The sequence below is a fragment of the Zootoca vivipara genome, chromosome 10 (assembly GCF_963506605.1).
Source record: "Zootoca vivipara chromosome 10, rZooViv1.1, whole genome shotgun sequence".
Lineage (NCBI taxonomy): Eukaryota > Metazoa > Chordata > Lepidosauria > Squamata > Lacertidae > Zootoca > Zootoca vivipara.
This window is the reverse complement of record NC_083285.1, coordinates 36,459,337-36,483,761: the sequence shown is the minus strand read 5'-3', so window position 1 is coordinate 36,483,761 and position 24,425 is coordinate 36,459,337. Positions and strand designations below refer to the sequence as shown.

The 24,425-nt window shown below is 42.2% G+C and overlaps 1 protein-coding gene across 4 annotated transcripts; it reads right to left on the bottom strand.

Moving 5' to 3' along the window:
• Positions 1-426: 426 nt before the first annotated feature.
• Positions 427-23,741, bottom strand: PLEKHG7 (pleckstrin homology and RhoGEF domain containing G7). 4 transcript variants are annotated; one of them, XM_035126831.2, is made up of 19 exons: positions 23,578-23,741; positions 22,973-23,385; positions 22,013-22,076; positions 20,740-21,416; positions 19,490-19,515; positions 16,968-17,104; positions 16,806-16,846; positions 15,790-15,891; positions 14,798-14,947; positions 12,860-12,955; positions 12,356-12,451; positions 10,586-10,699; positions 9,634-9,805; positions 9,233-9,348; positions 7,278-7,371; positions 5,099-5,178; positions 4,207-4,366; positions 1,203-1,300; positions 427-950 (listed from the first exon to the last, which is right to left on the bottom strand). In XM_035126831.2, the coding sequence occupies exons 4-19, from the start codon at positions 21,382-21,384 to the stop codon at positions 843-845; spliced, it is 2,235 nt and encodes a 744-aa protein (XP_034982722.2). In that variant the 5' UTR covers positions 21,385-21,416; positions 22,013-22,076; positions 22,973-23,385; positions 23,578-23,741; the 3' UTR covers positions 427-842. The 4 variants fall into 4 exon arrangements, with proteins under 4 accessions (XP_034982722.2, XP_060135683.1, XP_060135682.1 ...); XM_060279700.1 differs by having other exon boundaries at positions 14,798-14,932; XM_060279699.1 differs by having other exon boundaries at positions 23,013-23,385.
• Between the last annotated feature and the right edge of the window lie 684 nt (positions 23,742-24,425).

Here is a 24,425-nt window from a genome sequence, read left to right as displayed (position 1 = left end):
GGTTCTTACCCAGAATTTTACTAAAAAGTGTATACCTCAAAAGTATGTACAACCCTGTGTGGTGTTGTATAGTCAGTGTGAACTGATTTAACCCTGCAGTTTTAATTGGGGGGGGGGGGGTTGGAGTAATTTTTTTCTGGAACACTACAGCCAGAAATTACATTTTCCCAGTTCTTAGTTTAACCCCATTCCAAGTTGTGTAGGTATCTCTCTTTGTATCATAATGTTGATGAAATTTCTTCAAAGCGCTGATGAGGTGAGGAAGGTAATCTCAAGGTGACCACACTGCTTAAAAATGAGTTGTGTGATTCTATAATGTGAGAGGTGTTTTTGTGAAGATTGGTGTTAGACTGCTACTTTGTTTGACATTTTGGTGGTTGGACAAATGGTTTCTGAGGTAGGAAAAAATTGTGCGGATTTTCTTTCTTTCATAACCTGGTAGTATTTGATCAAAAAACAAAATATTCTGATTTAAGCAGGTCTCATGATTACTGGTACCCCAGTTTGACTGCAGAAAAACTTGTAAAGGCAGTTATAAAGATGTTGGTTTAATGACACTTGTTTTCTTGCCTTTTCCATATCATATCACATCACATATATTTTCTAGTTTTTATCATGGAATGCCCCCCTGAGAGGAACAAAGGCCATAAGCATAGCACTACAGTTTGAAGAATGAGCATCCAAGTTGCTCTTTTCCTTCTCTGAATTCTGTTCTAGCAAGATTGTTTCCAGAGTTTCACCTTTCCAGGCTCCCAAAAATGTTCACAGACATTTTGCATGCCTTGTTGTTGTTTTTAAAGTAAGTTTGTTACATTGTCTAGTGGTTCCCAATGAACCACAACTTAAATTTCAGATGATTCAGCAGGTAAACTAAAAAATGAAGTTTTAGGTTTATTTTCTCTCTTTGTGCAATTTGATATTGCGGTTTCCATCTGTGACACCCATGTTTTCTGTAAGGTGAAAAAGAAGTTTTAATTTAATAACAAAAGTAATGTAGGGATACTGTACATACTTTCCGTATAGCTAATTAGGCAATAGCATCTATTCATATTTTTGAAGGGTATTTCACTCTAGTGGGGTAGGGACATTACCCAAGACCGACAAATAAACTAGCTCAAATCATTTGTGGAAAGGTGTTAGCACTCTCTTAGATGAATTGCTTGTGTTTATTTTTTTAAATGTTCGTAAAATAAAATACTTACTTTGAGAGACTCAGTCTGTGCTTGTAGTAAAAAGGCTGCTATGCACTGCTGAAACCGATTTCTATGCTGTATTAGAAAAGCGTTTCGTAGTCCAAAAACTAAGAAAACAATTGACATATGGTAAGACATCTTCCACAGCTTTTACTTCAGACCTCTATAAGGAGCAAATATATGTCACCTTTGAAACAGGCCACATGAACTACTTCAATGGAACAATCCATTGATTGGCTTTCAGACTGCATGAAATATCAACAGTACTTAAGCTTGGTTTTGGATATACAAGTAAGTAACCGGGGATAAGGGATTGAGAGTGAGCTGCAATCTTGAGAGTAATCTTCTGCCTTTAGGGAAAATACCGTGTTTCCCCTTTTTTAAGACGTAGTCATAAAGTAAGCCATGGCAGGATTTTTAAAGATTTGCGAATATAAGACACACCCCGAAAATAAGACGTACCTCCATGCCGTGTGGAGCGAGACCGCCGAGCGCCCCAGCCAGCCAGTGGGACTCAGAACACCGGCTGCGGCAGCAGCAGGAGGCCTGCCAGCTCGGTGCCTGGAGCTGGCTGCTGCTGCAGCGGCAAGCGCGCAGAGCGCACGAGCCAGCGGTTTTGCCTGTGCCTGGCCCGGCCGAGGCGGCCTGCCGCCCACCGCCCAGAACCGGCAGCTGCAGCGTGGAGCATTCCGAGCGATCCGCAGTGCCAAGCGCTTGGAGCGCCTTGCCAAGCTGGCCGGAACAGCTGAGCCAGCGGCCTCCGCCTGGCCCGGCCGAGGAGGCCTGTCTTCCCGCCGCCCGGAACTGGCGGCTGCAGTGTGGAGCGCGCAGAGCGCTCTGCAGTGTCGAGCGCTTGGAGCGCCCTGCCGGGCCGGGCGGAATACCTGAGCCAGCAGCCTCCGCCTGGCCCGGCCGAGGAGGCCTGCCTTCCCGCCGCCCGGAACTGGCAGCTGCAGCGTGGAGCGCGCCGAGCGCTCCGCAGCGCCAAGCGCTTGGAGCGCCCTGCCGGGCTGGGCGGAACACCTGAGCCAGAGGCCTCCGCCTGGCCCACCGAGGAGGCCTGCCTCCCCGCCGCCTGGAACCGACTGCTGGAGCGCGGCGAGCGCTCAGGAGCACCCCGCAGCGCCGGCTGCTGGAGCGCGCGGAGACGGCGGCTGCCGCCAGCTCCTCTCTCTAGGAGGCTACGCGAAAACCTGACGGGCTGCTCTCTGCCCCCAACCCCGGGACTTAATTTACTGGTATAAGGCTCTTGAGCAGGAGACGAAAGGGCCGACCGGGTGTAAATAGTGGATCTGCGACCGCCCAGAAGATCAGCTGGAACGGAAGGCTTGGCTTGAGGATTGCGCGGAGGCAGGAGACGCCTCGCGCAAAACGCTCCCAGGCCAGCTGCCTTAACCTGCACTAGAGCTCCTTGAGGTCTTGTGAAGAAACGACCTTTTTGGGAGGATAAAAGCGAAAGACACATTTCTTGCCCATGTCCACATTTTTTAAAAAATGAAATCTTATATATATATATATATATATATATATATATATATATATATATATGATATATTTTTTCTAAAATAAGCCTGATTCTTTCATCTAGAAATGGGGGAAGGGAGTTGCAAGCCCCAGGCAAAAAAAGATGGCTGTTGCTGTTGTTATTTCTTGGCCCTATAGGTACCCATAACCTACCCCCTGCCAGCTCCCCAAAAATCCTATGCCTACCCCCGCCCCACCCCCAGCAACCAAGAAATAGACCCAGGCACTGCCCACAGCAGGGCAAATGCTTTGCACCAGAAACAGCTCTCCAGTTCAAAAGCAACCCAACCCAAGGCTATAATCCGAGTCTCCACCCACCCACCCCCAGCTTTTGGGGAACAGCAGCAGCAGTCCTGCACCCCCCTTCAATAAAAGGACTCTGCAATTACTGACATACTGTACTGTGTTTGCGTTTCACATTAAAATACCCACACACACGCAAAACTGGCTTGCCCACAGAGCCTGGCTGCGGGCACATCTGCCGCAACATCTGGAAGAGATGGGGCTGGTCGAAGAAACCTGGCACCCTCCTCCAGCCCTAAACAGAAACAGGGAGACAGGCAAGGCAGGCAGCGCCGAGTGCTCACAGAGCCCAGTAGTGCTGCACACAGCGCCCAGCAGCGCCCCGAGTCAGCGGCGTGGCCCGGCCGAGGAGACCACAAGGTAATAAAAAGTACCGGTAATAAAAAAATAAGACACCCACTGAAAATAAGCCACCCTGTGTATTTTGATGAAAAAAAAGTTATAAGACGGTGTCTTAAAAAAGGGGAAACACGGTAAAACTACATGCTATGTGGTGTAACTATTTTCTAAACAACAACAATTATATAATGAGCTGCACTTCTGTCCTTTTTTTGACAATTTGACATAGTTGCATATCATAAAAACTCAAGCGAGGACATGATTTAGATGGATATTAAACCAGTGATCACATGGGGTTGCATAAAATCACATAGATAGGAAATGCAAAAGCTAGGTCTTCACCTGGATTCTATTTTTATACAGAAACAGGAGCAAGTCTGAATCCATGGAGAGGAAAAGGAGTGAAGATAGTTTCCTTCAATTTAGAATAGTGGGCAAAATGAGAAGTGTTCCAAAAAAATTAAATTTCTTTTGAACATTGGTTGGTTTAGCACAGGCAGTGGTGTTACATCTTTAATCCTGAAGCGAGGCAGGTCTGTCTGATCAAAATTGATTTCCTTCATCACATTTTCTCTGATTTACCATGTAAATTCTCTTCACTACCATTGTAAGCTGTTGGACCTATGTACATCCCAGAGGCTGAAGAAAAATTGAGGTGGGATGACTGAAATGAATATGTATTTTGCTCAAGGGGTAGCAATTTGCTTATTTGTATTGTGTTCCAAATATTGTAAAAGAGAACTATTTAAGATGGGCACAGAAAATATCTGTCCCTACATATATGCCATGCATCTACTCAATATTTGAAGAATGTAACCAAGCCATATGTAAAATGTATTTAACATACCTGTTATGTGGAAGGACTCAATATTTCTTACTACCATTCTGTCTAATGGGATAGGCTGGTCAAGCACAGTGCAATAGCCACCACCTTCAAGCAAAGATTGCAATTCGGGAGTGAAAAAGGGGCCAACAGGTGTTAAACTCAGGTCAGAAACTGCAGATTTCTGAAACAGAAAGGAAAACCAATACATTACCTAAGCATTCTATATTCTGGATTGTAGTGGTGGCATTTCTGACATGTAGTACTTGACTTAAATTTGTGAATGGCAGCTCTTGGAACTTAAGTCAAAATTGCCACAAGATTAAAATGCTCCCCCCCCCCCTGTTCTATGGCACTAGCTTTGTATCATAAACACATTGCAAGCTCTAATAATTTTTGTTAAATGTAACAAGTAGGCATTCGGTTGGACTGCTATGTTCCAGTTCTTTAAAATACAAACTATGGTGCCTCAATGTATCTGAAAGCACACGAAACCTTAGTCACATCAACACTATACATTTAAATAAAGCACGTCTACTTTCAGATGCCTGCTTTTTACATCTAAGTCAACAAGGTAATAGGAGGTGGTGGGTTAAAAGGAGCCAGGCTTGGGCCACCGGGGACTGCATCTTCTTTAAAAAAATAAGTGCATATTGCAAAGTGACTACTTGCACGAAATCAAAATATGGACCTGTACCCCTAAGGGGTTACCAAAATGTGCCCACTGTGAGGCATTGTATAATTGTCAGGGTCTGTTCTTCATTCCTTTGATATGTCAGCAATTCACAACTGTTCCCTCAACATTTTTACTTTAAAATAATGATTTTAAAATATTACGTAAATGTTTACTGCACCTACAGATCAAAATGTGCATGAACACGACAGCTGTAGCTGATCTTTCTTCGCTTCTTCTTACCTTTCTGTGCCGGTTAGGCTTTGTAATCAACAGCAAATCGTCAAACAGAAACAGGTAGACATCAACAAGTCTCATATGTTCTGAGGAATAAATGCAAAAGTAAACACTGGTTCTTATTTTTTTTATTTTGTAACAAAACTTCGCATTTTCTGCATTAAATTCATTACTACATTTTGCTTTTGGATTTATCTTGACTGAAAAAAATTGGAAAATTACTTGCTAATAGATTCAAGCATAGTTTTTCTAGTTCCAGAATTCTAGGAAGTTTGTTTTAATTAATAGAACTGAACTTTCAAGTTTTGTGGCTCAAGCTCTAGAGATTAATTTTAAAGGAAATAGGAAGCCAACAGCTGCCCCATATCACCTGCTCCTTAGTATTAAAAACTCTGGATTTGAGAAATATTCAGCTTTGTAGTTTGGGTTCTTTAACATTTGCAATACATGAGCAGCCAAAGTAGTATGGAAGAATGGTGAATCACTATTGCTTGCATAACTCACATAATATTTTAATAGTTTTTAGCAGAGCTAGGGACATGACTGAATCTCCCACGAGTAAAAGATTATCAAACAGATTATAGAGCAAAAATAACCAGGGATATATATTGTCAACTTATTTGTAAGATTCCATATCAGTTTTAAGTATATCACCGCCTGCCAGTTCATTTCAAAAGCAGACAGCAGATTAAAAAAATAATCTGTTTTATGCTTCACTCTCAGCAATCTAGTTCAAATTTGGCTGCTAATTATGAACAGAAAACTCTGAAGTTTAACGTATTTCTCTTCTGGAAAAGCATATTTATTTAAAAGACCTACTTTTACACATCTTGTTCCCCCCATCTAGAAGAGTGGTACTGAGACATCACTCACACTGATTTTATCCTTTCTGAATATATTTTTATTCTTTGACCTTGTTGGACTGCAATATTTTGATGTCATGAGCACTCATGTTCAACAATATGGAAGCAAGGAGTAGTGTTAAATTGAGTAACCCCACTAACAGCACACACCCCTTCTGTGATGTCTGTACACAAACCTCTGTAGCAAGGGCCTTTGCTCATATAGTTGTATATGCAAAGCCTTCATCAAAATCTGGAACACTGAATGATTGAGGTTCCATATTCTGGGCGTGGGCATGCCTTTGCATGTATAACTCTATGCAGGGAAATGGGATCATCTTTAGAATGGTCCTGGTTGCGGGCAGGACCTCAACCCAGTTCCACCCCCACCTCCATGCCAGGGTGGCACCACAATAATCCCAGACCTATCTGGCCAATCAATTTTGAGCTGGATGATTGTGGGGAGTTTAAAAGCGGCAGCGCGATGTGTGCTGAGCACCTGCTTCTCGCTGCCGGACACCCGCCCACCTTCCCTGTCTTTATATGTGTGTGCTTTGGCCTTGCTTTGGCCTTTGGTTGGTCACCTGTCTTGGGGTAGGGGCCAGGTAGGAATTTTTTCCCATTTGGCAAATTGGCACTCGCCACTTGGTTTTTCGCCTACCTCTTAGCAATCGTCAGAATTTTTTAAAGGTTTGGCGGTTAGGCATTGGCTCATTCATTTTTGGGGGGAGGAAAGGTCAGCCATCGCCTGCCCCTCCATTTGTTATGGGGTATTCCGTTATAGGAATCTGGGGCCTGGATCCTGTTTGAAGTCTGCTTGAGGGGCTAGGGCCATGCCAGGCCTCTGGGAACACCGAGGTAAACTGCAGGCGGGGTCCCCCGATGTGGCTCCCTCTTGGGTGGTTTACCTTACTTGACTACCTGCAAAGGGGGCAGGAGTCAGATATAGCGTTTGCCAATGCCTAAGCCAATACCACTCCTGTAATTAAATAATTCAATAAAGTTGTGGCCAAAATTTTATCCAATAACAAACTAAAATTCTGTGTCTGTGTGAATTATTTTAATAAGGGGGGCTGGTCTGGGGCCTTGCCACACAAGCCCTCTCTTTACAGATGTTCATGCTGTACGAGCAAATGTCAGGTGTGGACATAACACCAGGGGAGGGTTTAGTGGTGCACCCCACTCTGTGCTCCCATGTTGAACATGGAGGTTCATAACATCTTAATACAACACCTGTCCAGCTTTTATTCATATCCTCTCTTTAGGTTTGCAGAGTAGTTTGAGTTAGGTATACATTTCTGTTCACTGTGTAATGTAACTATGATACAGAAAGCACTCTTTACCTGCTAGGGTTAATCTCCCCTCATGAACAAGAAATCTTTTTGTTGGTGACAAGATGTTTTCATTTGGGTTTTCTCTTAATAAGTTCTTGAGACACTGGTAATGGAGAAAGAGATATAATCATGCAACTTTTGAATAAAAAGTGGTAACAGTGCAATTAAAATTCTGAGTAACAGAAATAATATAATGGACTATTTAATTGGGTGACTCGGTACATGTGTTAGACAGAGACCACCTTGACAGCCAATCCTATACAGCAGCAGTAACTAACCTTTCTCAGTCTGAGGGGCACCTTGACACACGCCCAACCCTTTGAGGGCTGCATGTCAAAATGGGCATGGCCAATGTCAAATTAATTCCTTGCCTTCTGACTGAATCCATTTATAAATGTTGTATCATTACAAAGAACTACCCCTTTTCTTTTCCCCTTCCATTTTTGCTTCCTCCCCATTGATTTCCCCAGGAATCATTCCCCAAAAAATCTATTTACATTCCCACCTTCAGCCCCCATATTATTTTATTGTCCTCCAAATTATTCACTCCATTTTCTCATCATGAAGAGTTCTCCCTCTTCTCCCTCCCTCCATATTTGCTTATTACTTTTTCAGTGCTCACTTGTATGGGAGCTGGTCTAAGATCTGCGCAGTCTGTGTGGAGGCACCTCTCCAGAGTGTATTTAGAACATTCTAGAGCTAGTTGTGTGACGAGGCTGCCAGAAATCCCCCCTTAATAATTCACAACAGACATAATATTTTAGTTTGGGTTTTTGGCATTAATTATGGCCACAACTTTATTCAAATACAATTCTAATTTGAGTGTTGGCTTAGGTTTTTGGTTAACCATTTGTCCTATAAGAAGGACCATCTTCTGTCCATTTAGGACAGGACTCAATTCATCTGTCCCCTTGGGACAGGACTCCGATCTTCTGTCCACTTGGGACAGGGCTCACATCATCTGCCCACTTGGGACAGGACTCACATCATCTGTCCACTTGGGACAGGACTCACAATCTGTCCACTTGCGACAATACCAGCTCCGACCTCCCATGGGTATAGGGAAGTCAAGTAAACACCCCTGTGAGAGGAGGTAGCTGTGCCCAGACATTCTCCCCTCTCGACCAAGAATGTTTCCCAAGGCTTCGTACTCTATAAATGGCCCCCCAGCCCCGCCTATGGCGGGGATGTAAGGGCGAGAGAGTAAGCCCCAGGATTTCTTTAACTGAATACTTCTATGTGGAGCAACATAAAGGAATGGGGGGGTAGGCATCTGGATGCCACACCCCTCTTCCAACCAGATTCAATAACCAAAAGCCTAACCGCCAACCTGACTCTGGGGTTGCGCGCTCATCTCGCATTATTGGCCGAGGGAGCCGGCATATAGCTTCCAGGTCATGTGGCCAGCATGACAAAGCCGCAGAGTCGGTCACGACTGGACCTAATGGTCAGGGGTCCCTTTACCTTTACCTTTAACCGCCAACCTAACAAGTTGTGACGATTTGCTAAGCAGTAGGCAAAAACCAAGTGGAAAAGCCAATCAGCCAAATGGCAAACTTCCTACTGGACCCTTGCAAAGCAAGTGGCCCCGTGAGAGGCGAAGCAAGGTCAGGCTAAAACCTGTAAAAGAAAGCGGTGGGTGGGAGGGAGATTCAAAACACCAAGCCAGAGTGATCCAAAAGTGAAAGAAACTGAGTCTAAATAGGGGCCCTCCCTCCAATCACATTACTTACATTTAAATATCCACGCCCCCATTACTCATCACCTGCAGGGGCCTAGGCCCCAGCCAAACCCTTTCTGGATTTCTTCCCAGCCCTTCCACAACCCGCTTTATATTTAATGATATAAAGCGCTTTACCTATTTTGCAGTTAAGCCATATTTTAAGTGTTATTTTAAGTGTTTTATGCAGATTTAAGAAGACCCTGCTAAGGACATATTTTTAAGATGAATAAAAATTGCTTACCTCAGGAACAAAAAATCTTTTTTCTTGATCCCAAAGTGAAGGCCAAACTATAATTTCTTGTAGCTGTTTAAATTTCTGGAAGTTATCCAGCCATTTCACTTTCCCTTCCAAATCTCCTGAAAAGATACACCATGGAGCAGCAAGGTTGGCTTACTGAAAATGAAATCTCTGTCCTTCATTAATATGGGCCTTAGCATGAAATCCCACAAGCAATTCTCCCCATGCCTGGTATAAAAATACAAGCACAACAAATTAAAGAAATAGGTGCCTTTTCATGGCACATAAAACCTGCTGCCTGAGGCAGCCCTACCACTCTGCCTATTTGGTAGGGCTGGCTCTGTGAAAACAACTCGGAACAACTTCTGAACCAAGAATGCAGTTTCAGACCTTCTCCAACTCACTTATAGATTTTTCCACCTTTTCTTTAATTGTACCAATGACAGATTTCTCGGCTGCCTCTGTATTTTTCCATATATTCTTCAGGAGAAGGGGGTAGCGGGTCAGTTTGTGCAAAGGGGCAACCAGCAGTTCTGCGAGATGGAGACGTTTGCACCGCTCGTTCTGTTCACACCACTATCGAATACATATAAATTTTGTATTAGGATTAACAAGTGTACTCTTGACAGGAAGCAAAATAATGCTTCATACCGCCAACCAGCAGTGTGATACACATTTCTCAAATGAAATAAATTTCATGAGAACCCTGCATTTTCATTGCTTTCAGAATGGCAACCCAGTTCCCATAGCAGAGGAATAAATACACCCCCTTCTCTCATACCTCACACTTAATGTGGTAATAATTGGGATGAATCATCCGCCTAAATAAAAAAAAAAGGAAGGGAAATATCATGCAGGTAAGTCTTTTATGTGTACAGGCCTCAAGGTGGTGGTGGAAAAGGTTGCAGAGCGCATTCACTTTTCCACAGGAACTAGATTTCCACATATTTCTAGGCCCAATTGAAAGCACTCACATTAGTGATTAAAACCCTAAACAACATAGGCTCCAAATACCAGAAAAATCCATTCCTTCCCTACAAACGCTCAGGTGTCCCCAGTTCAGGCTAACATAAGAAAATCATCCCCAATAATTCCCCGCAATATCATATTTTAATTTAAAATGACACATTTCTTGATGTATAAGCCACATGAAGTGGAGGGGGATGATAGTAGAGAGAGAGTGATTTCTGATGAACAAGGGTGGGTATTGATGTTTATTATTAGTTCATTAAATGTGTACTTTAGTTCACCCTTAATCATATCGGTGAACTGTGATAGTAATTGACTTTGAAAAAACTGCTGTAATATCACAACTGTAAATGTTGAACAAGGACAACAGGAAAACAATTGCTTTACTTTCAAATAGATCCCAAAATCTTCTCTTTTCTTCAGTTTTTCCAAGTAAAAGATAGCAGAGGTATAATTCAGGCAGTACATCTCATGACTCTGACACAGGTTCCCTTGGAAATACTGCAAGACAAAAACGTAAGTCATTGAGGGCAATATCAAAAAATAAGTTATACTCAGAATAGACTCAAGCCCATTGCAAGACCTTGGGATCCCTTACAACTCTACAGTTCTATGCTCTAATGAGTCCACTTGCAGTATGACTAATGTTGCATATCTCTCTTGGCATTGTGAGTACCAAATATTCATTTATTAGATTTATACCTTGCCTTTCCTCCAGAAGGAGCCTATACCTTTATTGCACATATTTTTTTTGGTACTTGTCCACAACCCTATGTGATCAGAGATATCTGAGATGGCAAATAATTCCTTGTTACTTCATAATAAGGATGGATCCCCACTCCCAGTGCATGATCCACCCACAGTTAAAGTCTTTTCCCCCAGTGTGTGCTTAAGATAGTAGCCCAATCCACACTTACCTTCATAAGAAGTTCCACTGACATCAATGGGATTCACTTTTGCCTAAATATACATAGCACTGTGCTACAGAAAATCCCCACTGAACTAAATGAATTTTAAAATACCTTTCGCTGGACTGTATTTTTTGTTTACAAAGAGAAATGAACTTTTGGAGAATTTTAACTTCACATTCTTGCTGGCTGTTTCAGGTCATTCTCGGGTCTTTGCTTAGTGGTGCTGAATCTTAAAACTCATCAACCCCTCCACATAATCAAGAATAAGATGAATTCCAGAACGGTAGTCATGCAGCCAACAAATTCATGCTGGCATCTTAAATGTTAAAGCTGTAACATTATACCCACTTACCTGGCTGTAAAGCTGCACTCCTGTGCCCACTTACCTGAGAATAAGCCTCACTGAAGTCAATGGGACTTACTCTGAGTAGACACAAGCAAGATTGCTCCATGAGCACAACTAAACTTGTATAGGGCTGCACTGTAAGAAATGTACTGTGATAAAAACTCTCATGGGCCAGAGCCTACTTCATTGGAGCTATGAAGTGGTTATCTAAGTGGGTGTTTATATACCCTATGTACAGAGAGAAGAGGAAAATACTTTAAAAACAAAGTCAGGCCAAGAAATAATGCTCCCCTTCCCCTTTGCCCTGGTTTCCCTCTGTCAGTCAAACTCAATTGCAGTTGGAATTGTAGTTTCATTGGGGCTACAACTTTAAGCATGTGGTTAAAGCACAGAGCAGATCAGAAGGTCTGCGGTTCGAATCCCCACAACAGGCTGAGTTCCCCTTGCTCGGTCCCTGCTCCTGCCCACCTAGCAGTTCGAAAGCACGTCAAAGTGCAAGAAGATAAATAGGTACTGCTCTGGCGGGAAGGTAAACAGCGTTTCTGTGCACTGCTCTGGTTCGCCAGAAGCAGCTCCCTCGGCCAGTAAAGCGAGATGAGCGCCGCAACCCCAGAGTCGGTCACGGCTGGACCTAATGGTCAGGGGTTCCTTTACTTTTACACACACACACACACACACACACACACACACACACACAACTTAACTGTGGATGGATCATGCCATGGTCAGCATGTAAACTCTAGGTCATTTCCAAACAAGTTAAAAAGCAGCAATTCCAATACAGATCCCTGTTTCATTTCTTGACAGTGAAAACTGTCCATTTACTCCTAGTCTCTTCTTTCTGTTATTTAACCATTTTTACTGATGCATAAGCTAAGCTTAACACCCATTCACTCTTACCTTTGTGAGCACAGGGATGAAATCTATGGAAGGCATAGGCTGGACAAGGTGATCCTTTATAGCACTGAAGAAACTGGTCACAAAACTGAGGCTCACCTGTAAGAGAATCTTATTTAAGATGTCCTTTGGATGAAACATTCAACTGCAAGGCACTAAATGAGCTCTGTGCTTTTATAATTTAGTAGAAGAAAAATGTAAAGCCTAGTGAGCACATTCAGCTTTACTACTCCAAACAAATACCCAGGGATGACTTGAATGCAACATTTGCTACATAGACTATAAGTGAGCCATCGTTGCTTTAAGACAAATGCACTAGAAGATGTAATTCCACAGGTCTTAGATGTCTAATTTTCCCAAAGGGAGTATTTAAATAGTAGGACCCACATTGCTTTGAGCTTGTTAAAATAGTTTTGATTTAACATTGTATTAAAGCTATAGAATGAAAAGCCACAGTGCTGATACATGTTGTTTACGGTCAATCTACAAATTAAAGTGTTTTCTCACCTGATTTAACTCCTCTAGGTTGGCAAACAGTAGCCCAGAGTCCACATCCGAGAGAAACTCCTTGCATTGCAGGTACCTTAATGTATCCATAAATATCTTCAGAAAACATATCAATGCCTAGTTAGTTATTTCTTCTCCAAATCCCTGAACCCCAGGGTTGCTACAGATTTCCTTTTTTGAAAAACATTCCCTACCCAAGTTCATTATAGCTCTAGTAAACATAACAAATGGACTTCATTTGTCGTCTTGCTGCTATACACCTGCCTCTAGCACTCAACAAACATTCCTTCCCCCCTGAAACTTGAAATCTTTCCCTACAGACCCTCCATGCATGCACTAAACACATAAGCAGTCATATTCTAGGAAACATTGCAGATTCTGTATTGCTGACATGCTGAAAAGAGCAATTTCCTTGTCTCAGTAAAATGGTCACTCAATTAATTTGAATCAAGCTATCCTGATGGCTTAGATTCTAAAGAATTTAGGCTGCAATCCTTACACATTAACCAAGGAGTAAGTCTCACTGAACTAAGTGAGCCTTACATCTAGTAAACATGTAAAGGTAAAGGGACCCCTGACCATTAGGTCCAGTCGTGACTGACTCTGGAGTTGTGGCGCTCATCATCTCGCTCAATTGGCCGAGGGAGCCTGCGTACATGTGGCCAGCATGACAAAGCCGCTTCTGGCGAACCAGAACAGCGCACAGAAACGCTGTTTACCTTCCCGCCAGAGCGGTACCTATTTATCTGCTTGCACTTTGACGTGCTTTCGAACTGCTAGGTGGGCAGGAGCTGTGGCCGAGCAACGGGAGCTCACCCCGTTGTGGGGATTCGAACCGCAGACCTTCTGATAGGCAAGCCCTAGGCTCTGTTGTTTAACCCACAGCGCCACCTGCGTCCCAGTAAACAGGTGTAACCAAGTTATTCAAGTGACATATAATATTATTGAGGATGAGGCATCTTCATCATAACAGGACTTTCCACGGAATACTTTGCTGGTCTCTGAAAACATTCTCTTTGAAAGACCCAACTGCTGATATGGTGATAACCTTGTATAACCTTGTTTTAATTATCATTCAAAACAAGTGATGATACATAGCTCAGGAATTTAAATGCTGTTATGAATTATGGGGTAGATGGTTCGGAGGCTGTATGCCCGAGCCCCCTTCTAATTCCTGGATCCAGCACGGATTCAGTTCCTGGTATAGCCAGGTTAGCTCCCTGGTGAGGTAATGACCTTCTGAGTATGGGTCATTAAGGTAACAAAGGAAGTGGCTTTGTGCCAGACAGAAAATGGATGGGGGCCCTTCCCTCAACATACTGGTAGTTAGACAGACAAATTCCAGAGTTGTGTGTGCAAGCCAAAAGTGAGAAGCTGTAGACTGGGCAGTGGAAAAACAGAGCCATTCCTTGATTTCTGCTGGGATCCAAAGGCTAGAAGTCAAATCAATGGGTTTAATTTACAAGAAAAAGGGATTTTAACTAATCATCAGAAAGAACTTCCTGAAGGTATCAGGCATTCAGCAGTAGAACAGGCACCCTCAGAGAATAGTGGGCTCTCCTTCGTTAGATTTTTTTTTTAAGCAGAAGTTGGATGGTCACCTATTGGGAATGTTGGAGCGGTGAATTTCCTGCATCAGTTGGAGGTTAGATGCCCTTCTAAGTTTGTGACCCTATTTTCTAACAAGTGATGTCTCTGTAGCTGAATGGCTCAATGCACTTTCTAATCTTTAGCCTGTTTTTAACGCTTGTCAGAATGATGCTCCAGTGAGCTGCAATACAGAGATCCGTGTTTAAGTACTGCTATGAGCTAATTGCAAAAGGCTGCCTCCTGCAGGAACAAACCGTTGTGTGAAGGTACTTTCCATTTAGATTGATAGCTAGTGACATAGCGAACACCCCACAATGTGAAGGAAATGGTTGCAAAATCCAAACCTACCGTTTTGAGAACCTGGAGATGATCAAGAAGGTAGGTGCATTCAGTTGTGAAAAGCTCCCACAAGGCTTCTTCCTTCTTCGTATCTAATGGATCACCACTGGCTTTTGGCTCAAGCTGATGCATATTCATGATTTCCTGCCAAGATTTACCCTATCAGTTGAGAGCACAAACACAAATATTTATGCACATTTCTATACAAACAGCTCTTCCGTTCAATCACTGAAGCTGTTGTTGGTGCTAAATACCCTTGTTTGGGTTGTCATTGGTTTCTGCTTATGCTTCAGTGTTACATTGTAAAAGACTCTTAAAGTATAGTTAGAAGTACTCTACAATTTACACTGAAAAGAAGTATAATCCATGTCTGCTTAGAAGTTCATACATACATGCATACATGTATATTTTCTTCCATATGACCAGTTTATTGAGCATTTATCGTGATTTGTTTGTAGAGTGTTTACACACATTCGCATTCAGTATGTCACTTTCCTAACCATAAGAAGGAAGAGTTTTTATTAAAGTGGATTTGTGGTGCTGTCACAAAGGTGACAGAGGGCTTATCTGTGTTTCCGCTTCTCCTGATGCTTTCCCCTGGGGAAAACAGTTCTTTAGTGCCTAGTGAGAGCAAATGTCAAATTGGGGTTTCCCTGGATTGCCATTTGTTCCAATTGAACACTAAAGAGTGGGTTTTCCCTTGGAAAGGTCAAGCGGAAAACTGCTCTGACCTGTGCTTCCTAGGCACGGCACATGTGGAAGTGTGAATGAGCCCAGAGTGCCTTTATCCGCTTCAATTACACAAACCTAAAGTTTTGGTATGCACTTGAAACCCTCCTTCAAAATAGTGACAGTCTGGAAGCACCATGTATATATGTGTGTGTGCTCATCTATAAATAAGCGGGTATAGGATTGCAGAGTTAAGGAAAACCAAACAGAAGAATAAAAATGAGGACCAACACACAAATTGTATCATTGTAGTATATGAAGCATTTTCGTACCTTAACACTTTGAAATTCATAATCGCTATAGTCTGGTATCCTGAGGGTCACTGTGGACAGACAGTTTTCCAGATCTGATATTTGTTTGTGTTTGTCTTTACTCTGTAAAGACCAAAAAACGCAGCAATAAATCTGTGAAATCCATAGTCATGGGGAAGATGTTGGAGATAGAGGATGTTAAAGATTCTTCCTCAAATTCTGATTTGTGCAAGCAGACAGCTTTCTCAAAACTGAATTTTGAAAATGTACCAAATTTTGAATTTATTGTAACATGATTACTAACTACTACAAGATATAGATCCATAAATGATTAGTCTATTTTAGAATAATGGATTAGTCAGGTTTGACACAAAGTATATGTATGTCACTGTAGTGAAAGATGGTCATACCAATATTTGTGAGGTAGATATATTCCCCTAATATATTTATTGTTAGGTAGATATATTTCCTTAATTTCTTGTATTCAGCAGAATTACAGAACTGGAACCTTAATCACACTATCCATCCTCCATAAACATAGTGGTGCACCAATCTCTTTCTATTAAAAAGTGCCAGAGTGGAAAAGTTAGAAGCAAGGCTTCTGTGTCCATAGAGCCATATAGCCTAAATTTGCTTTAAAACAGGTGGCTGCTGAGGTGCTGGCTCAGCTGTAATGTTGCACAGAACTCAAGGCCTCTGCATCTGATTCCAGGAGCTGCTGCATTCCCAAAGGCTGAAAAGGTAAAGCAGCTACCTTTCTCTCTCACTCTCTTTCACACTCACTTAGAGATGTTTCCCTGTTCCTTTTTTAATAAATATCTGCATGTCCAAGCAATACCTGAAGTGTGTTTGAGTACATGTCTGCAACTTTTAAAAATCTGCTCTCTTTGCATTTTATTCAAAACAGCATTCCAAAATAAAGATGTGCAATAAAGATGTGGTCTGGGGACTGCTGGTGGAGACAAACCCATAGAGATTTGTTCAATCTGTAGAAATATTGGGGCAGGGAGAGAAAGCGGGATTTGCAAAATACTCACAGTTCCTTTTTTAGTAAATGGCCACCAGGGCTTTTTGGATTCTAATGTACAGAAACAAGGACATGGGTTAGCTATAGAAATGATAAAGTATTTCATGGCAAATTTGACTTCAAGGTGGGAATAAAAAACAGGGCCATCTCTTCCATTGGCATCTGTATTCACCTGAGCTGTGCAGAGATGCTGAATGGTAAAGGAATTCTGCTGCACTGTCTGATATCAGCAAGTCTCCTGGGAACATCTCGAATCCAGGCAAGCTCACCACCACCGAGCTGTGCCTGCGTTCAGCTGAGTTGTATAGACTGCAAGGCAAACACAAACATTGTGTGCTGCTGCTGCTACTACTCAGGCATATCTAGGGTTCCTTGTGCCCTTGGCAAGGAGCCGTACCAATGCTCCCCTCTAAAAAAACCACTTTACTGTGGTGCAAGAAAGACAGGAAGCTTCTCCCGTGTTTCATCTCACCGCAACAGTGGTGTCATGCCACCCCTCACACATGCGTCATACATCCCGTAGTGTTTTTTGCTCTCCCCCTGGACCTGCACCTCTGCTGGTTTTGCCAACCCTTACGTACGCCTTTTGTCCTCCTAAGAAATGATACTCAGGTTTGAGGAGAGTCAGTCATTGTAAAAACAACAACCTGAAACTCACAAAGCTTTATTTTATCTTCCATTAAAAGACCCCCAGTATTGGTAAACAGCTGAATATTAAAACGACCAATTTATATTATAGAGAATTAAACTCAATGGTGCTGCTGAAGCAAACTGGAGAATTGTGTCACCTGAGTGTGCTATCTCAACTTGTGTGTGTGTGTGTATGTGTGAAGAAGCTGGTTGTTTGAAAATGTCTCCGTGTGAAAATAGTGCATGATCTTTAATGTTACAATCTCAAAGAAGTGGCTTTGGCAGTTTCTTCAAACCATCCCAGACTTCAAAAGTAAAAAAAGTAAAATACTATGGCATGAAGAGAACAGTCCGATTGGCATGGTAAGGCAATGGATGCTGTAGTGCTAATTTAAGAATGGTTTCCACACAGCAGCCATTTCATGTGCACCATCCCAAAGAGCTGTGAGATGACCGAATGAAGATTCAGTATACCCTTTTAATAGAAATGACATTCAAATACATGACCATTAGGTAGGGAAGGGAGAGGATTTTGTTTGGTTCACATTTTTAAATAGTGACCAAAGTTGCACATTAGAACACAATTATCCTAGATTTTACACTTCTGTGAATTTTACGATACAGCTTAAAAATGTACCCATATGCACATTTATTTATTTATTTATTTATTACATTTACTTATTGTTTACTACAAAAATGTCTAAGATTTAAGTAATATCTAAATATTAATTTTCATATAGATTTTTTTTAAAAAAAGATAAAAACATTCACATAAGGTAGTCAAGAATTTACACATGCGAACCTGCGACCGTTCCCTAAGATAGCCTTGTAGTGTTGGCATGGCAGGTAGCTAGCAAGCTACAGTGCAGATATCGCAGCTGAAGTCCAAATGTAAATGACATTTGTGACCTTAACATGCTCTGGAAAAACTCAGCAATTGTCAGTGGATTTTGTGATTTGGCTTTGCTAAGCACACCACAGAATTCATGGGGCATTCTGCTGTGTCAAGTCAGGTCCAGAATTGGCCTGAATCGTGTCATGCCACAGTGGGACTGTAGGGTAGCCTTGTGACGTTGATAGTCCTGCTGCCAGTTTTGCAAACTAAGTTGTCCCCAAAATATAATATGACAAGATTATTCTGCTGACCTTTCTTGCGAGAATGAAAGCTGAAATAAGCATAAGACCCCCAAAATTATACTGAAGAAGAAGATGCTGTTTGGTTGACTTTCTATGAGACAGATCTGATTTTTCTGAATTATTTTTGTTTTAATGGTGTATTAGCGTTGTAGATTTGTGGACGGTCAATAATGTTTCGGGTTTGGAAAAAGCAAATATGTGCTGTGGTCAGTCAACCTTAACAACAAAGTGAAATGTCACACCCTCTGTTCTATGGTGTGTTCAGGTCACATAGAGATTATCATAAATTCTAAAACTGGAACCTAAGTGACAGAGAATCATAGAATGGTAGAGTTGGAAAGGATCCTGAGGATCATCTAGTCCAACCCCTGCAATGCAAGAATATGAAGCTGCCCCATATTACAGGGATCGAACCCACAACCTTGGCATTATCAGCACCACACTCTAAGGAACTGAGCTATCCCCTCCAAGATTTGCTAGAAACAATGCATTCTGTTGATTGCTGGATGGATCAGATTTGATTTGTGGCCCACAAGTAGCATTAATGTGGTCTTGATGTCAGTTAGGCACATGCCTCATACCCATTGATTTCAGTGTTCTGGGCTGTGACCTTTATGTATTTAGAAAAGCTACAAAAATTAATAACAAATAACACAAAAATAAAAGAGATGTTTATGAGACTTCTCAATAAACAATAGCTGGGGCATGCCTGAGAGTCCATTTTCAGCCTGTAAAGCAACTCTCATTAAGGTGTGCAAGTGGCAGAAAGTTACAGTGCTAGTCCCATAAATTTATATAGAACAGATCTTGCTAGCTACAGTAAATATGTCACTTGACTCATAATGGCTCATTAAGAGTCAACAAAAGTATAAAAACGAACGAGGGAGTGTTTCTTTTTTGCCATTTTCTTTTTAAAGAAATACGTACCTGCTAGGTTTATGTAAATGTAATTCCTGAAAAAGGATAAAGCATTCTATGTTAGTCTTTATAAAAAGCCACAAGAATGGCACTTTTAACCTTGCATGCTCTTGCTGAAGAAAGGAATTGCAAAGTGGAATTTATATCTTAATCATTTCAGTGAAACAATTGTTTCAGAACAGAATCGAAACTCACCTGTTCCCAACCCCTGAGCAAAAACCGAACCTCCATAACAGTGGTGATAAGTGCATCTCATTTTAGTTAGGCTTGGAACTTTGGGGAAGGGGAGTTTAACCCTTCACCTTCCCCTGGGATCCCAAAGAAAGTTCCCTCCTTTCCCTCCTCCTTAAGCTCCCATTTATTTCCGAAGGGAAACTCTCATTGCAGCTGCTACTGCATTTCTAAAAAAAGATTCAGTGATACAAATAAGGAATGGGCAACTAGATGTGTGCTGGTTTGGCTATAAAGTGAGGTGGTGGTGGGGGGGAGCTTTGTTTTCAGACCAGACAGAATATGGCGGTGGCTCAGGCATGGACAGTGGTAGATTTTGGGCTCTCAAATTTCAGTGGCGCCCTGTGTGATGCTAAAATTCGGCAAACACAACCTGCCTCTCACTTTCTGTTCCACATCATTGCTGCAGCACCCCCTGTCGTGTCCAGCCAAACCGGTTATGCTACCCTAAAACCACCTCTGACATGAGCATCACCTCCCACCTCCACCTCCTTACTTGCACACAGTTTGCTCTTTGGAATAATTCCCCGTATTGGAGGAAGTCTGGAGAGAAAAGGCTTCAGTGGAAAGCAGAGAAGAAAGGAAATAGGGCGGGGAACAGGTTTCATTACCATGCCCCCTACTGAGTTTAGTTTTAAAAGTAAAAGCAAACAAAATATGCCCCACTTTATAGCCCCCTAATGTGCAGGTGTTTGGCTATTATGTGCTATTATTATTATGGCTATTATCCTGCTCTCAAAGAGAGGCATCACATGTAATCTGGCCTAGCTAAATATGGATTAGACTGTCACATTCTCCTTAAATCTAATGGCTGTAGTCAACCAAGTTTTACTCAAGGTTGGCGCATTGGAATTAATGGACCTAATTTAGTCATGGCCATGAAATTTCTATGGGCTTACTCTGAGTAAAAGTTAGTTGATTACAACCTTAAGAGAGGCAATGGCTTGATTTATAGTACCAGTCTTCAGCTCCGTCTGAGCAATCAGCAAAACATACCAAACCAAGGAAAGAGGAAATGTGTTACTTACCTGAACACGTTCCTGAGAATTCTGTTTCCCCTTAGTTAGGGAAGAAGGGCTGATCTCCCTCATGTTCTGCAATGTGTTATCATCAACACAATAATCTTTAGGATGTGGTGGAACTGATAGTGCGTCAGCCAATGAGGAGTTTTCTTTCAGTGTCAGTGAATCGGTGTGCATGCCAGAGTTGGAGGTCGAAGAGCAACTCTGAGAATGCAGAGTACACCTCTGATAAGCAAGAAGAGTTGGTTCAGTTTGTGGCATCTGGTTGTGCCCCCTTGCACTCTCAGTGCTGTTTTGTAGTGAAAAGACCTGAGTGAGTGATGAGGTGCTGCTTCTTAGCCTCCTAAGAGTTGGAGAAGTAGAAATCCTCCCTGGAGCATGCCTGTTAAATTGGTAAGGTGTGAAGTCACCATCGTCATGCTCCACAGATGGAACTTGGAGTAGATTTGGGCTGTCACTAAAGGCCCTCCTCTTGGTGATATTATTAGGGCTGGATGGGGCTGGGGTTTCGCAGGATGAAAAGACAGCATTTCCCAAGTCACGCTTTCCTGCCAAATCCAAATTGTCTTCTTGTGGTTCGGTCACCTCAAGAATATGACATTGATCCTCCAAGCAGACTGCTTCATCCACGTCAAAAGATTTGCACTCCATTTTTATGAATCCTTTAATCACAGCGGAAAGATCTACAGCCATTAGAACAGAGATGAAAGGAAGGATTTCATTCTCAAAGCCAACTTTTTATATTTAAAAACACCCTTGCGCTGCTACAATCCAAGGAACCCCCTTTGGCAATGAAAGACTTGCATACCAACACCCTTTCTGATTGTGATTCACTGGAGGGAAGGTGTTTTTGATGCCAGGTTTTAGGGGGCAGCGTAAGAGATTGGAATGGGTTCTGCAGTCAGAAGGAGAGGCTCTAAAAGCTTTCCACGAAGAAGCAGAAATGAACCAAGGCACTTTGTTCTGAGGCCGTGGATTCAATTATAAATTTATACTGGCTAATCCCTGACTTTGATGCTTAATCAGCACAGACCTGTTCATGTTGGTGAAATGTTAGGGGCAATCCGATGCACCACTGGACAGCATGGGGCTTATTTCCAAGTAAATCGGGCTAAACTTGTGCTGCCCATCATTTTAAAGTAGCTTGATTTCGCAGCATTTTGAATGGTTACAACGCAAAACTGAAAAGCACCCGAGGGGAGTTAATTAGCAGTATTCTATAAACAGAAGCATGATACCATAACACATGAATCTGATAACGCTCTAGCTCAGTACTTACTGTTTCAACAGCAGGTGCGCAGGGATCACTGATACAGCCAGCTTCCTTGGGTGTAAACATGATCCTGCACGAGAAAATGTGTAACAGGGAAGTTGTTTAACACAATGACTAAAGCCACGGGTAGTTTTTCTGCCCTTTTAGACTGAAGGGTGGAAATTCCTCTTTTCGCTTTCCCAGCCTCCTTTCTGAATGCAGGAATAGGGAACTTGTTTTTCCTCTTTGCATGTTTCCAAGGGATTTATTTATTTCAACAGTGCAAAGGGAAGTGGTAGCAAGCTCGTTTACAGAAGGTAACATGATCTGCTGCAACGCATAACTGATTTTCTATGCTTTTTTGGGCATGTTTGTTGAATTCTCCTTTTCTTCCCAATTCTTATTCCACACACCCACCCCACCCCCACCCCGTCCAGCTTATGAGTTCAACATTTTGACACATTAGCTTCACTCGGGGAGAACAACGGATGAAAGAGGATAAAGAAATATGTCAACAGGGGAGATTTGTCAGCCACTGTGCCTGTCCTTTGTGAATAAGCGTACAATTAGAACAGCTCAACCTTTCCTTTGTGATGTTCCCTTTGCTGTCCCTCCACACAAAGAACCTTACTGTGTCCTTAATAATGAAGCCCTTTTAAAAATCCCCCCTTAAACTTCTTATCAAAATCTCCCTTCAATATCATGTGAATGTACAAAGTATTCCCACCCCTGCTGATAATAGCACAGATGACTCATGTTGACATAATACTGGTAGAATGTTTTGTGGTTGTGATAACACTATATTTTCTAGCTAGATCACCTAGCCCATTATCGTAGTGTTATATATACACTATTAGATATGACATAGTGTAGCAAAGCAGTCTTCAGTTTTTCAACCTTCCACCCACAAATGCTTTTGGGGATTCCCCCTCCCAATCCCTCTCTCTTTCTAGCATGTATGGTGGTAGTGCTGCTGTTTTGACCTACCAGAGATCAGTTCATGAGCCCATAGAGGTTCCTGAATCACCAGCTGAAGACCAATTCTGTTGGTAGCAATGAGCATTACCAGGGAGCCGGGACATCCCTGTGTTTTCAAATCTCACCTCAACTTCGATTTATGTGGCCCAATGAAACTTGAGCAACTGCAAAATGTAACATGGCAAAACAACAACAAACAAAATATGGACAAAATAGGGCTGGTGATTTACCAGAGATAGTACGTATCAAAAAATGGGGATTGTCCCCAATAAACTGGTCGGCATGCTACAACTCCTTATGCCAACCAAAAAGGGGAAAACAACTGAAACAAGGAGCAAAAAGCACAGGGTAGGAAAAACAGAACAGGTTTTTTTTGTCCAATGCACTTCCAACTACGTACTCTGGTCCTTCATTAGTGAAATCTGCAATTAATAAAAACATTTATAGTTAGCAAACTGAATATTATATAGAAAAACTTTTCACGAACAACATGCCAAAAGCATGATAGGAAGAACAATTCACAAAACAATCTAACAACTTGTCAAATGAAAATGTAAATATTTAAAAATGACAGTCCCTATATAGTCATGGTATCATGAAAATAGGATACATACATGCAATTCTGAATCTTCTACCTCTACTCTTAAGACGCAGCCACTTGAAATCAGGAATTTGACTTTGGTGTTGTATGGTACATGGTGTAACTCCTCAGCCTAGAGTTAAATTTATGAAGGCAGGCAGCCTGCTCACTGCAGAACCACCTGGCTTGTTTGCTCAGTGACTGGCTTCTATAAATACTGTATAAATGTTATACCTGCTTCAGATGTGTCTGGACTGGCCCTAACTCCTGAGCATTAAAACATCCTTGGCAGGTACCTGGAGCAGAAAGGTTTGATTGTTGTTGACATTTTCAGTAAAACAACAAGTTTAAACTGTGGGGTTTTAAAGATTATTATTATTTAAATAATAGATGATAGGGCCCCTCTGAACTTTTACTAAAATGAGTTGTATATAATTCTGTATTAGAATATAAAATATAGAGATAAAATACCAGTATATACAAATTACTAACTCTCAGTGAACTTGTGAAGGAACCGATCTGGTGCCCCTGTCTCGGGGGCACAACATCCCGTTTCACCCCCCGAGGTTAATAGGAACTTGCCATTCTGCCACCACACTGCCCCACCACTGAAACCCTCTTTTATGTGGGTTGCATGGCAGTGCCAGCAAAGCAGTGATGATGGTGGGTTCCGGCGAGATCATGCTGAAATCCCATGAGATCCTGTGTGCTCTGTAAGATCTTGGTGAGATCTTGTGAGATTTTAGTGAGATCTCATGAGACCTTGCTAGGAGCTGGTGCTGATGCTGGTACTGCCTCTCTGCTCGTGGCGGCAGGGGGTGGCCCTGTCTCTTGGGCTTCCACCATCTGAGGCAGCTTGCTCACCTTGCCTCATGGGTCTGT